Here is a 13,727-nt window from a genome sequence, read left to right as displayed (position 1 = left end):
TTCCATGCTTTACCTTATTACTGCTTTTCCCCACCGTGCACTGGCTATTTGCTGATCCTGGCACACTTCAACCTCCATTCCTTGGCTTCTTTCCTGGATGGTGGTCATTGTCTTCCTTTGAACGATCTAATTGTTCAATATCACTTTCTGCAGTGAGACAGACTTTCCATGTGTACCACATTTGCAATGTGAGGAAAGCAGGGATTTTCTTGGCATTAGTAATGATTCTGCTTTGTCCATCCTTGTCAGTGCAGCTCCATATTAAGGAGAGACAAAATTGGTGGCTCAGATTTTTTTCTGTCTAACACTTAACTGATCAAGAAAGTTAAATAAATATGACCCTGAAAGGTAAGAGAAGGCTCTCGTTTTCTTTTTTCCCTGCCCTTTTCCCTTGGTGGAAGACTGCTTTTGGAATAAGAGTGTGCTGACCAGGAGGCAAGGAAAGCTTGAGCTAGTCAGACCTAACTACTGCTACAAGGTGCAATCCAGCTCCCATAATTCTCTGGCACGTCCCTTCAGCTTGTTAACCTAGCAAGGATTTATTTTTTTCTTCATTCCTGCACTAGTCTTAGGCTAGATTGCCAGACTGACTGGGTTGCTGGGGTTAGGTGAATACCGGAGCTGTGGAAGGGGAAGTAGCAGCAGCGTGACTGGGATGGCGTGGCTGCCTTTCCACAGCAGCTGCACCAGCTTGGCTGCCTTGTCAGCTGCATCCCTGTATCTTTCTCCTCATCTTCCTCCCTTCTGCCCTACTAAAGGGGAGTGTGTGACTTGCAATCCCTTGTAGTCTTCTGTAGCAGCAAGTAGAGAAGAGGCAACAGATCGGAGGTGTGGGGAGTCCCACGCTTTTGCCCCAGGCTCTGTTTCCCCTCTTTGTTTTGTAAGGATGCAGCCTTGGGAGGGTAAATCCTGAAGTGTGGGATGTCTGCCTTGCCTCTGGTTAGTTTAGATAGCTGCAGGATAACAACTGTAACACAGTGAGCTTTTGAGTGATGGGAGGGTAAGCCTGCCACATCAGTCAACTCAGCCTCACAACCCAAAAAACCCCGTGAATATTGTAAGAACATGTGTTTACAATGTGAAGACCATAGCTAGCCCAAAAGGGGGAACATTAAGAGAAGACTTTCTCCAGGTTTGACTGGCCAAGGTTGCATGTGAAGTGCAGCCCTGACCCTGGCTGGCAGCTCTGGCTGCAGGGGGCTGAAAATGGCTGCTGGCAAATAAGGGAACTTGGAAATCCTTTAGCTTTCCCATCTCCTCTGAGGGTGCAGAGTACTCCTGACTTACACACAAATCCTACATTTGAAATACTCTGAACTGCAAAAGGAATACTTAAGCTTTCATGAAGCCAGTCTGGATTGGCAACAGGGAGTGTTTCTGTCAAAATGATGCATTGAGGTTTAACGTGGTGATGCTGCGTGGTGGGGTCCTCAACATCTTGGCCTTTGACTGCAGAGTTTGGGTTACAAGAAAAGCTACAAGCTTCTAAAAAAACCCTTTGACCAATTCTACTTGTATGCACAGAGGACATTACCCACGCCTACATACAAAGTACAGCTGCTGCAATAAGCCTTTTCTAAGCCATGAGTTGTCTTCCATAGTACTCTTGCCTTGCAGAAGTGGGGAGGTTAGGATATCTTTGTTCTCTGTGTTTGTGACTGTTACCATAGCGTCTCTCTGATACAATCTTCTGTTTTCTTTCTCCTGACATTTTTTCTTGGCTTGATGGAGTTTTTCTTTAGGATCAAGTTTTCCCTTCCTAATTCTTATTTTAATGGAGGTGTTTGACAGCTGTAATGCCCAGCCTTGTCTGCTCTTGAGTACAGGAAGGAATGAAAACAGACACACAATAAATTAGGAAAAGGCTTAATTTAAGGTTTTTCTGCTTTATATCTGCAAAAATATTTTTAGCCCTTTCTCAAGTAACAAGATGTTGCCTAACTAAATATCGGTAAGGCCAGAAAAACCTGAAGAATAACTAAAACCAAGTAATGGGAAAGTTGTTCCTGAAGAGTACCTGGAAAGAAGTGGGAATAGGCATGTGATCTGCTTATCTTTCAGTCTCCCCACTCCTCCTCCACTCTTGCAAATCTTGCACGTATGGCAAGAGCATTAGAGATTTGTTCAGCCCCTCTTCTACTTCAGAAATACATATCTTCTCTACCCTGCTTCCCTTGAAAAATATCACGGGCAATTGGCAGGGATATCTATCCCAGATATGGGGGGGAAGGAATCTGAGAGACCTTGGGAGTGTCTCAAATCTAGGTCTTGGTACTTGCATCTGTTTTGCTTCAGGTGACAAACCATGCTTTCCCAGGCACTGGGTGCCTGTGTAAATCAAAAAGACAGTAAAATCCCACTGGCATTGAAGTAATCCATTTCAAACTTGAGTCTGCCATGGACCCCTATGAAAGGAAACACAAATGTTTTTGTGGGAGTACATCCTCCCTCTCCCAAACCCTTCTCAATCCCATACCCGTGTAGGGATGTCATCTGCAGGGTAGACCTCTCCTAAATAAAAAAATAAAAATAACCCCCCAAGGAAGATAGCATGGATGAAGATCTTTTGTTAGTGATTAAGCAAAACGGAGAAAAGTTGCAAGGGAACTGCTCCCACTCTGCTCTTCTGCAACTCCAAGGAAACTTTAATTTAAAAAAATTCCAACCCGCAGAGGACAGTTTCTTCATGGTATCTTGTATTGAAAATCGTGCTCTAAATCAGGAAATGGTTTTGGCAAATCTGTAAGAAGGATCCTTGGGTCTATTTCTGGCTAAACTGTGAAATAGTGTCAGTTTGGGGTGTTTAACTGTTCAGGTGTGGTGGTTCCATTCTGGTTGGGATGGCATTACTATGTTAGCGTCCTTGTTTCCTGATAGGATTTTTCTGCTGATGAGTGCCTTTGGGCTTTTTGATATTGAACTGGTATTGCTAAGACCTGCTGCTATTTTGGGTAATGTAAGATAGAGAGCTATCATAAGAGGCTTTTTGTATTTTACCTGTCCGGTTAGAAAAGCACGTCTACAGCTACTGAAACACTTTATCCAGCTTGGATATAGGTACTTGGCTTTTTCCTATGGTAGGTTTGCACTCTGTAGTGGATAACAGGCATTTCTAACGTGTTCGTTGCTGAGGAAAAACTAAAGTAGATATTATTCTGCCGCTATGGAGAATAGTCACTAGGGCAGGTAGGCACTGTGGAAAAGAGCTGCAACAAAATATACATAGCTGTACTCTGCTTTTTTATTCTTGGCTGTCCTGCAACAGCAAGGCTAGAGATACACATTAGATTGTTTATGGTGTTTGTAGATGTTCCAGTTGTGAGTCACATCAGTTTTTACAAAATCAGATTCATGCTTAAACTCGGTTATGTTGTTTGAAATAAACTACTTCAGCTTTGAAGAAGTATGCTGTGTCCTCCTTACGGACGCTTCTCTTTCCAAAAGATTTCTACTGTCTTGTCTGTCTGATGAATGAATGAAGGGTAGGACAACATTCATTGAACAATTTCAGCAAATTGGAATTGTTTTAACCTCAAGTCAGTAAAGCCTTTACTTGGGGTATAATAAAGGTTAACAGCATTACGGACTTTGAGTGAAGAATGGCAGGAGTCGAGCTGTAAACAAACATCTGTCTATGCCAGTCCTTTGGAAACCAAACCATATCCACCCTGGTGTGTGTTTGGGGGGAAATGTACCTCCCTCCTCTCTTATGTGTTGCTCTGGAACATAGCAACCAAACCCTTCCAGAATACAGCCAATATTTGAAGCTACATGTTTTTAGATTCTCTCAGATTTTAGCTGTCTGCCAACGACAAACATTGACAATAAACTTCTGGAAGTCAAGATTTCTACTGGAAAAAGCAGCAGTCTTCACTAACAGCAGTGATGGAAGGTGCTATTATTGTGCTTGTTATAAACAGCCACTAAATGAAAAGGTTTGGGTATTGATGAATGAGCGCATGCTTGCGGAGTAATGACTCTGATTTTAAGTGCTCTTTGATCAGCGCTGCTCAAAACGTGCTATTTATAGATCTATTTTAGCTGTGAAGTCCAGCCATTAGAAAGCAGCACGGGAATAGAAGGGGAAAAAATGGTAATTATTTTTGCTCCTGAAACATTGGAAAACAAGGCAGACTCTAAACTGATGGATGTAGACCTTCTTGGATTGTTAAAAATCTCCAGAGCTCTACCTGTACATGTCTGGCTCGAAATTATTTTGAGGAGCTATGAAGTGCAGCCGCAGTGTATAGCAAACAGCTGGCTGAAGCTGTTTGTTGCTACTCTGCAGCCCATACCACTTTATAGGGCTTTTCATCATGTTTATAGTTTTGACAGACACGTCTGTGGCAGGGTTCTTAATTTAACTGATGAGATGATCTTGTTTTCATCTTTTTACTGGTGCTCTTTTAAAGTTGAGCAGTTTCATTCTTTTGAGCGTGCTCTGCTGTTGGGTACAGCTTGTTTCATTAGTTTCATGCTCTGTGTGGTGGATTTTATCGCACACTTCTTGAGATAATCCTTGCTGCCAGCTTCTAAGTTCTGCACAGTGTAATGCAGCAGACTAAGGCTTGATTTTGTCTCATCCATTTCCACGGAGAGGAAGAATCTGTTACTTGGCAGTGACCTTGCAGGAGATTGCGTTTACCTCCTGCTGTGGGGACGCGTGTGAGCTGTTGGACTTGTCTCATGGGATCTCTGATCCCGTTTGCTTGGCCAGTGCCGCTTCAGTCCTCAGCTCTTGAGAGCAGAGACTTAATTCTTGTGTTGTAAAGTGTCTAGATGGCTACTGTGATAACAGCAGGGCTTTTCTTGCTTGTCCTGGGCAACATGGTTAAGCTTTGGTGTGATGGTCAACTGCTCTCTCTGCCATTGGTGCTGGGCAAACCTGTCGGTGGCTCCACAGGTCTATTTGGGCTGATGCTGGGGAAGGACCTCAGAGGGCTCAAAGGGATTTATTTCAGAATCACAGAATAGTAGGGGTTGGAAGGGACCTCTGTGGGTCATCTGGTCCAACCCTCCTGCTGAAGCAGGGTCACCTACAGCAGGCTGCACAGGACCGCGTCCAGGCGGGTCTTGAATATCTCCAGAGAAGGAGACCCCACAGCCTCCCTGGGCAGCCTGTTCCAGGGCTCCGTCACCCTCAGAGGGAAGAAGTTCTTCCTCATGTTCAGACGGAACTTCCTCTGCTTTAGTTTGTGCCCATTGCCCCTTGTCCTGTCACTGGGCACCACTGAAAAGAGTCTGGCCCCATCCTTCTGACACCCACCCTGCAGATATTTATAAGCAAACAAGGAGGGACTGGTGGAGGATGTGAAGGTCGGAGGTAGACTCGGCTGCAGTGACCATGAAATGGTCAAGTTCAGGATCCTGCGTGGAGGAAGCAGGGCGATAAGCAGGATCAAAACCCTGGACCTCAGGAGGGCTGACTTTGCCCTCTTCAAGGAGCTACTGGGAGGAATCCCGTGGGCCAGGGCTCTCGAAGGCAGGGGGGTCCGTGAGTATTTGACCCTGTATGCTACTCCTTTTACTTGCCTATGGAAACGTGTTGTTAATAATTAATCAGTGATAGAATGTGCTACTATTATTTTTAATGTGGCCATTAAGTCACACCTTTTCTTTGGTCTTACTCAAGTGTGATTTGAAGGTAACACATGTGGAGCGTTCCTGTGACTATGCCAGCCACTTGCAAATGATGTGGCCTTGCTGATTTTCGTTATTGTTCTGACTGGGAAACTTACTCATAATGCACAAGTCTTGTGGAAGATGGAAGTCACTGCCAGGTACTTGCCTGTTTTCCCATCGAGACCCTCTAAATTTTCTGTCAGCAGTATCTATTCTTCAGCAAGGAGTCCTTCAAGCCGTTGGCTTCATTTGATGGCGCCTGTATCTTGTACTGGAAGAGATGATAAATATTCAGTCCCTCTCTGTGTTCTCCCAGCTACTGGCAAGTTAGAGAGCTTTGTCCTATCTCCCTTCCATCATCTCTTTTCTAGGCTGGACGGTTTACCTCTTCTGGCGGCAATGCCAGCAGCCTCAGGGCTGGCTGCGTGTTCCCATCCCTGCCCTTGTGCTGGCTAAGCAGCTGTGGCCAGAACAGGCTGGGAACTTCGGCTGGGTGCAGTTTGGAGTGCTGACTTAACCATTTGTTGGCGCCAAAAAAAGAGATCCTACCACCTGCCCTGCATCCCCAGATCTTCCCTTCCTCTCTTGTTTGCAGGGTCTGGTCGGTGTTTGGCTGACTGAGCTGCGGGGTCACCGAGAACTAACCCAGCCGAGGGAGTGACTAGCGTCTCGCTGGGCGAGGGGGTGATGGAGCTTGTGGAAGGATCCAGCAAAGCTGCAGAGCTGGCTTGGGCTGTGCAGCAGAGAGATGAGAGGATGTGTACTGTAGGACCTTTCCTTGTTGGTGTCATGCTGTTGAGGCCATTCAGGTATGCTGTGCAGCATCGCTGCAACGCGTTTTGTTTGGCTGTTTTAATCCAGGCTCCTCATGACGTTGAGCAAATGCTTTTTCTGGTAGGAGGTGGGCATGCGAGGAGCTGGGGGGGAGGCAGAAGACCGTGAGAACAGGAATGACTCCTGTTCCGGTGTTTTTCCAAATGCTCAAGAAGTGCTAGAAGATCACCAGTGTCCTCCCCTCTGGGATAGACCTACCTTGTTCCTAGTTGTGCACCTTTTTTTTCTTCAGATGCGGCTGTGGTAAGTGGGCTTTGAAGAGCCTGTTGTCAGGCAGTCATCTTACCTGTACCTGGTGCAGATAGTGCACAGAACATAAATTTGCATTATTCTGCTTGCTATGTAATATGGGATTTGTTTACTCTGCCTTCCCTTCCCATTTTTGGGGGGCTATTTTGAAAGCCTGGCTGTAACATATCCCGAAACTTGACTGCTTTTGCCAAGGCCCACTGTGAACAATGGAGTATGAATGAATACTTTTTATAGAATTCGCTTTCATGTGTTGCATGCCTTTAACCAAAGGCACATGGGGAATTTGTTTTGGACAATGAATTTGAATTCTGTTGGGACTGATATTGTATCTTTTAGAGGGCAGATTTACCCAGAAATGAAACTGTAAACTTCTATATTTTCCCAGAGAGCTCCTGTTGCTTTAATAATCTAGTTATCTGGGAATCTCTTGAAGTATCAAAGGGCCAATTATGTGCTGCCTGGAGAGGACCAGGGAGAGCTGGTTTTGTGCTAGAATTAATAGATGCAGGCTGGTCACAGCAGGTCTGATGTCCTCCCTAGCTCACCACTGTAAATTTGCAGGGCAGAGATAGTAATCATTTATTTTCGTCTCACCTCTCCTCTTTGCTCAGCAGGAGTGACTCTTCACAGGACTGCATGGTTTCTTCTGATATTTAGACAAGACATTAAAGACAACTTCAAATGAAAAACTTTACAAAAACCAATCATGAATGGCAACGCAGGGTGGGGAATGTCTCATGAAGGAGGTAGAAGTCTTCTGTTAGCTTGATGTTTTAGGGAAAGAAGTGTCTTATTTTCTGACCTTCAAAAAAATAAAGCCAAATACTCCTCCCTTTCTCAAAACAACAGGCTTCATCCTGAATTAAATAGCTGGTTTTTCTCGTTCCAGTGTTGTATCTCAAAGATGAATGCTGTGTTCTGCCTCTCTCTCATTCCTGGAGATAGGAAGAGAGGTTCAGGAGGTAGACTCTGCTTTTGGAGCTGGAACCTAACCGTCTCTGGCATTTCAGGTCACGGTCTGTGCTTACTGAAGGGGACTGCTTTAGCACCTGAGACTCAGAGGCTGAAATGTAGCTTCAGCCGATTCCTCCATAGGATGACTCAGTTCAGAGTAATGGCTAAAGTAGCTACTTTATGCACTGATGCTGTCACTGGCAGGTTTTGTTCCTGTGGCTTAGTTATCTAGCGGGTACAGAGCCTGGTTTGTTTATTCAGGCTGAAACTGCACTAAAAAATTGTGTTGCTTTTGCAAAGCAAGTTGGTAGGAGTCGGATTTGATGACAGCGTTGTTGGCACGCTTGTGGTGAGTCTTCTGTCACATAGACGTGCTTCTCCTGACCTGGTGCAGCCTGCTTTGCCTGGAGGAGCGCTTTCCTCGCCCGCAGAGAGAGCACGTGTGCTGTGTAAGGGGAGTTTGCTATTTTAACCGTACTGGCAGGCTTTCTCTTGTAGTCCTGTGCGCTGCCTCTGTAATTACTTAAAATGGCTGCTATTTAAACAGCCTCTTTTCCCAAATCTTTAAAGCTGAAAGCAGAACGGCTTGGCCAATGAATTTTTGCATCTGTAATGCTTGCCTGAGTGCTTTTGCAATGTGGCTGCATGTGGCAGCAGGTGGAGAGGGCCAGGCTTGGCTTTGTGTCCCAATGCACAGCTGTGCAGGATCTCTCCTTCCTGAACCCTCACGTGAGGCTTTGGTTGTGGGGCATCTGGGCTGGTTAGATTGCACTACCAGGAAGGGTGTTGTGCGCTTCAGTCTTGCACGTGGTCTCACAAACTCGGCTCTAGGTCTAGACACAACTGCTGTTCATCTCCATTTGCTCTCTGTAATAGCTTGCTTTCCCTCCCTGGTGAAGGTACAGACCCTCCAGCGTTCCTACTACATCTGATGTAGCTGTAGACTCCAGTCCATCCAGCCTTTGCCCCTACAGTGCGTTCCCCGGTTCGCAAGGCTCGAACCGCTCCTTGTTTTCTGTTGTGGCCTGTACAGCTAGCCCAAGCTCTTGAGATGCCATCAGAAGGAAAGGCTGCCTGCTGCTGTCCCCAGCCCTCTGCTCTCCCATGTACAGTGGTGTGCAACGAACTGTACAGAGCCATGACTTTGTGTGGCACCACTGTTGTTTCCCGAGCCCTGATCAAGGAACCACAGGTACAGAAGGGTCGGTCAGGCTAGCCTGCGTGTCCGAGCTGCCTCGGCGGAGGCTGCTCCCAGCAGCAGTAAGGATCTGTGCAGAAGAGTTGCAGCCTGAGAGGTCAGCAAGGTTCAGAGGCAGCACGTGAAGGCTGTTGCTTAGGTCCCAGGGTACCGGTGTGGACTTTGAGAAGCTTCATTTTTTCCAGCAAGTAGTGGTTTCTGGCTTTGCTTTTGAGGACAGGCAGATACTGCTTTTGCTTTAATGAAGTTAAGTTCAGCTCTGGAAAGCTAAATATGCAATTTTATTTGAACGGTTTAATGTAGTAATTAACTCAGTATTTCATGTGTGAAATATTCCATGTATTTAATAATGTGTGCCTGTTTTGGAAGGAGATTCTACTGGCTGATTCAATTCCTCTGCTACATGCTGTGATTAGAGGGGTCAGTTCTTACTAAAACTGGGCAGATGGATGTGTAGGGGAGAAGAACTGGATGAATCCAGGTGGAATATACTCTTGTGCTGTTGATGTATTGGCCTATTTTTTATATATACTATGGCATAGTGGTTTTTGTGGGGGCTCCCCTTGAGCTGCACAGCTCAAATTTCTCAGAGGGACTGATTTTTCTATGAGTGCAAATCAATCATTATGTTGTAAAAAAAAAAAAAAAATTTCACATTGTACTGCTGCAGATACCACAAGGCACTTTGTGAACAATGTAAAAATTTCTGTAGAGTGAAAAGATAAATGTTTCTGACTAAACTTTCTGCTTTCTCTAGCTTCCTGGTCGCAATTTTAGGCAAGGCTACAATGCTGATGTTGGTGACAAGTGGATCTGGCTGAAGTGAAATCTGCCTCCCCTTGGAGCCCTGACCGTGATGGACCACAGAACTTGAGTGAAGAAGCAGCCAAGTTCAGCGTGCCTGCTCCACGTCAGTTGTGTAGCATGAGGAAAATGCTGGTTAAGTCATCTTCCAGCTACAGCATATGAGAATAGACTCATAGAAGGCAAATCACTTTATTCTGGTCTGTTCTTCCCTGGTGAATTCAGGGTGCTTTGTCTTTGGATGTTTGATAGTCAACATGTGGTAGCAAAGTGATTTGGTACTACAGGGGCAGACTTAAGATCAATGCTAAACTTTCTCTTCATCAAGACTGTGGCACATTATTACACAGGATTATTGTGGTTTTGCTGAATCAAGAGAAATTAAACCTGTATCCTCCTGGCTCTCTCAAAGTTAATTTCTTGCTCTGGCGTGCATGGTGTTTTATTAGTTTCATTAGAAGAGTGCTCATGCTAAAAAAAGCGCTTGCATCATGTTCTGAAAGCCTCTTACTGGACATTGGCGTCCAAGCAAGCATAAAAAAGTTCACTGAGAGGAAACAAGTGTTGATCTCAGTTTAAACAGCAAAATATCTGTGCTTAGAAGCATAAAAAAATACTAAAAATAATTGCCAGCAGTAGTACTCATAGCTTCTTCCCTTGAATGGGCACTACAGAAGAAAATGTTTGTGTATCAAAGACAAATATAATCATTATTTTTGCAAGTCCCTGAAAGTCCAAGTTGGGGTTCTTTTTTAAAAGAAACGATTCATTTGGTATTAGTCACACAAATGAGGCACCTTGGCACTGGTTCAAGCAGTGCTGTCCAGATATAGTCTGCAGTAGTTCTGCATTTCCAGCAAGGGACTAACTGCTTCGATCACTGAATGAAAGTGCTGCCAGGCATTCCAGTATTCAGGGCAATGCCTTTGAATTAAGCAGCCCAGTCTTGCCCATGCTCCTTCCCGTATCAAAACCAGTATGAAACTTCTTTAACAAGAGCCTTAGGGGCCTGGTTAGATACTGAAATGAATGAGCAGTGGGATCACAGAATGGTAGGGGTTGGAAGGGACCTCTGTGGGTCATCTGGTCCAACCCTCCTGCCGAAGCAGGGTCACCTACAGTAGGTTGTAGAGGACCTTGTCCAGGCGGGTCTTGAATATCTCCAGAGAAGGAGACTCCACCACCTCCCTGGGCAGCCTGTTCCAGTGCTCCGTCACCCTTAGAGGGAAGAAGTTCTTCCTCATGTTCAGACGGAACTTCCTCTGCTTCAGTTTGTGCCCGTTGCCCCTTGTCCTCTCACTGGGCACCACTGAAAAGAGCTTGGCCCCATCCTCCTGACACCCACCCTTCAGATATTTGTAGGCATTTATAAGGTCCCCTCTCAGCCTTCTCTTCTCCAGGCTGAACAAGCCCAGCTCCCTCAGCCTCTCCTCATAGGAGAGATGTTCCAGTCCCCTCATCATCCTTGTAGCCCTCGGCTGGACTCTCTCCAGTAGCTCCTCATCTTTCTTGAACTGGGGAGCCCAGAACTGGACAGAGTACTCCAGATGGGGCCTCGGTAGGGCTGAGTAGAGGTGGAGGAGAACCTCCCTTGACCTGCTGGCTACACTCCTCTTGATGCACCCCAGGATCCCACTGGCCTTCTTGGCAGCCAGGGCACACTGCTGGCTCATGGTCACCCTGTTATCCACTAGGACACTCAGGTCCCTCTCCGCAGAGCTGCTCTCCAGCAGGTCTGCCCCAAGCCTGTACTGATGCATGGGGTTGTTCCTCCCCAGGTGCAGGACCCTGCATTTGCCCTTGTTGAACCTCATCAGGTTCCTCTCTGCCCAACTCTCCAGCCTGTCCAGGTCACGCTGAATGGCAGCACAGCCTTCCGGTGTGTCTACCACACCTCCCAGTTTGGTGTCATCAGCAAACTTGCTGAGGGTACGTTCTAACTCTTCATCCAGGTTGTTGATGAAGAAGTTCAACAAGGCTGGGCCCGGTACTGACCCCTGGGGGACACCACTAGTTACCAGCCTCCAACTAGACTCAGCGCCGCTGATAACAACCCTCTGAGTTCTGCCATTCAGCCAGTTCTCAATCCACCAAAATAGATAGAAATGTGGCTCTTCTCACTGATCTCTTAGCTCTTTGTTTCCATGTTTTATGGCTTTAGAGGTTCATCTCTGGTCACAAGAGGACTTTGCTGCTGTGCCACCCTGCTCTGACGTGGCTGGTGGCTTCACCATGACAAGCAAGTGCTGGGGTGCAAGGCCAGCACTGTGCCTCGGAATTGGGTGAAATGCAGCAGCACTGGTATAGGTAGTCCTGCAGAGCTGCGCGGTTTCTTTTTTTGAACCATTGCAAGATCTCTGTGCGTTTTCACCTTCCAGAGGCTGGTTGTCAGGGTGCTGGACCTGTGCGTGTTGCAGCTCAGCAGTGTGTTTCCTCATCCGTGACTCCCCCAGGAAGGTGTATCTTGGTGCGCTCATGCCTGAGGACCGGCCAGCCCAAGCCACTGTTGTCTTCTCCTATGCAATGAGATCTTGAACCATTAGTGTTTGCTTCTCTTTACCTGTCCAGAGTGCCATCTTGCAGCAGTGAGTAATGAGTGCGGAGATGAAAAGAACATCTGCTGTGGCTTTAGGTGCCCTTTGGAGTAGTCCAGATCTATTTTTACAGCTGTCCTCCATCTCAGTATGGTTGTGTTGTCCAGGTGCTGTAACTCACCTGGCAATGTCATGCAACCTGTGGTTGGATCTCCTCGAAAGGCCTTTTGCTGTGTGTGGTGCTGGTGAAACTGCTGTCTGCTGAGAGCTGGGCTGAGCTTTGGATGTAAAGGAGTTTAATTCCAGTCCGGAAGAGCAATGTTGGCTTCACTGGCAAGCAGTGTGGTATGACAAAATGCATCTTGAGCATACTTTTTTATCCTGGTTTTAACTCTGCTCTAAAAGTAAAACTGTTTATAAACTAAATCTGTGAAGGAAATAACTTTCTCTCCCCCCGCTGTAGGAAGGAGCGTTAGCTGTGTTTTTCTCTTGCCTCCTTCCCACTCCCAACACCTCAAAAAAGTCTCTTAGCAAACCAGCTGTAAAGATTTTGGCTTTTGAAGACTATGCTGTGCCAATTGGATGAATCTATCTCCAGTTCTGTATTGGATTGGAACAGATAAAATGGCTCAAGTCCTCTCCACACTTCTGCGTAGGTGCGCATGTGATATCTGCAGTCTGTCCTCTTACCCTGAGTTCCCATTGCCTATGTTAATGCATGGGGAAGTTTGCCTCTTGCCTGTCATGTCCCGTGCTCGATTCTGCCTACTTTAGAGACGGATTCACTGGGAATGGCGGTGTTTCACGTACAGCCATCGACCATATTTACACCGTCTTGCTGATGTCTGCGGTTGGCTTGTCCAGTAGTCCAGCAGCTAACTCCCCCTTGGGTTCACTTTTTGGTTGCACAAGAGGGATGAAGAGAGAGGCCAGCAAAACGAATGCTGGACGCGCTGCAGCCTCAGATGAGGTGGTGAAGCTTGCCTCTCAGCCTCAAGTGCCTGTGATTTTTGTGCCAACACCTGTCCCACTCTAAAAACTCGGCTTACCGCGTTTCAGATTTGGTCTCATACCCATCCCCTCTGGCCTTTGCTGTGGTTGACTGGTGAGTGTTTGTGCTTTCGCAGTGTGTCCGTTAATAGCTTCCTCGTCAGCTGGGGGACAACTGAAACTGTCCGGGGTGTGGTAAGATCAGTCTCTGCTGAAGATACCTGTGTGTGTCTGAGCCTCCTTGTGCTTTGCACTTCAGCTTGAGGTGTTGACTCCTCACTTGCCCCTACCCACCTTGGGCTCTTCAGCAGGGAGGTTTGGCCCAGGGCTGCAATTAAGAGATCCAGTGAGTTTCTTCTTCCCCTTCCTCCTTCAAGGTGTAACTTTCATGTTTTAATAGTGGTGATGTTCAGATGTTAACCATGCTGCTTCAGTTCTGTGAAAGGAAAGAGCTGCTGCAGTGAAAGAGAAGGATGCGCACTGCTGTACCCCTGCCACAGGCAAAGCTTGAGATGAATCCCTTCTGTGGAGGAGCTTGC

The 13,727-nt window shown here is 46.5% G+C and overlaps 1 protein-coding gene across 1 annotated transcript in view; it reads left to right on the top strand.

The window, feature by feature from the left end:
• The window catches only part of NDUFA10 (NADH:ubiquinone oxidoreductase subunit A10), a 42,887-nt gene extending 32,812 nt beyond the window's left edge, over positions 1–10,075 (top strand). Inside the window, exon 10 of the mRNA XM_075430649.1 lies at positions 9,618–10,075. Within this exon, the coding sequence (XP_075286764.1) occupies positions 9,618–9,686 (69 nt within the window). The 3' untranslated portion in view covers positions 9,687–10,075. The remainder of the gene's footprint in view (positions 1–9,617) is intronic.
• The last annotated feature ends 3,652 nt before the right edge of the window (positions 10,076–13,727 follow it).

Source organism: Opisthocomus hoazin, chromosome 9, assembly GCF_030867145.1.
Source record: "Opisthocomus hoazin isolate bOpiHoa1 chromosome 9, bOpiHoa1.hap1, whole genome shotgun sequence".
NCBI lineage: Eukaryota > Metazoa > Chordata > Aves > Opisthocomiformes > Opisthocomidae > Opisthocomus > Opisthocomus hoazin.
This window is presented reverse-complemented; position numbering and strand designations above follow the sequence as displayed.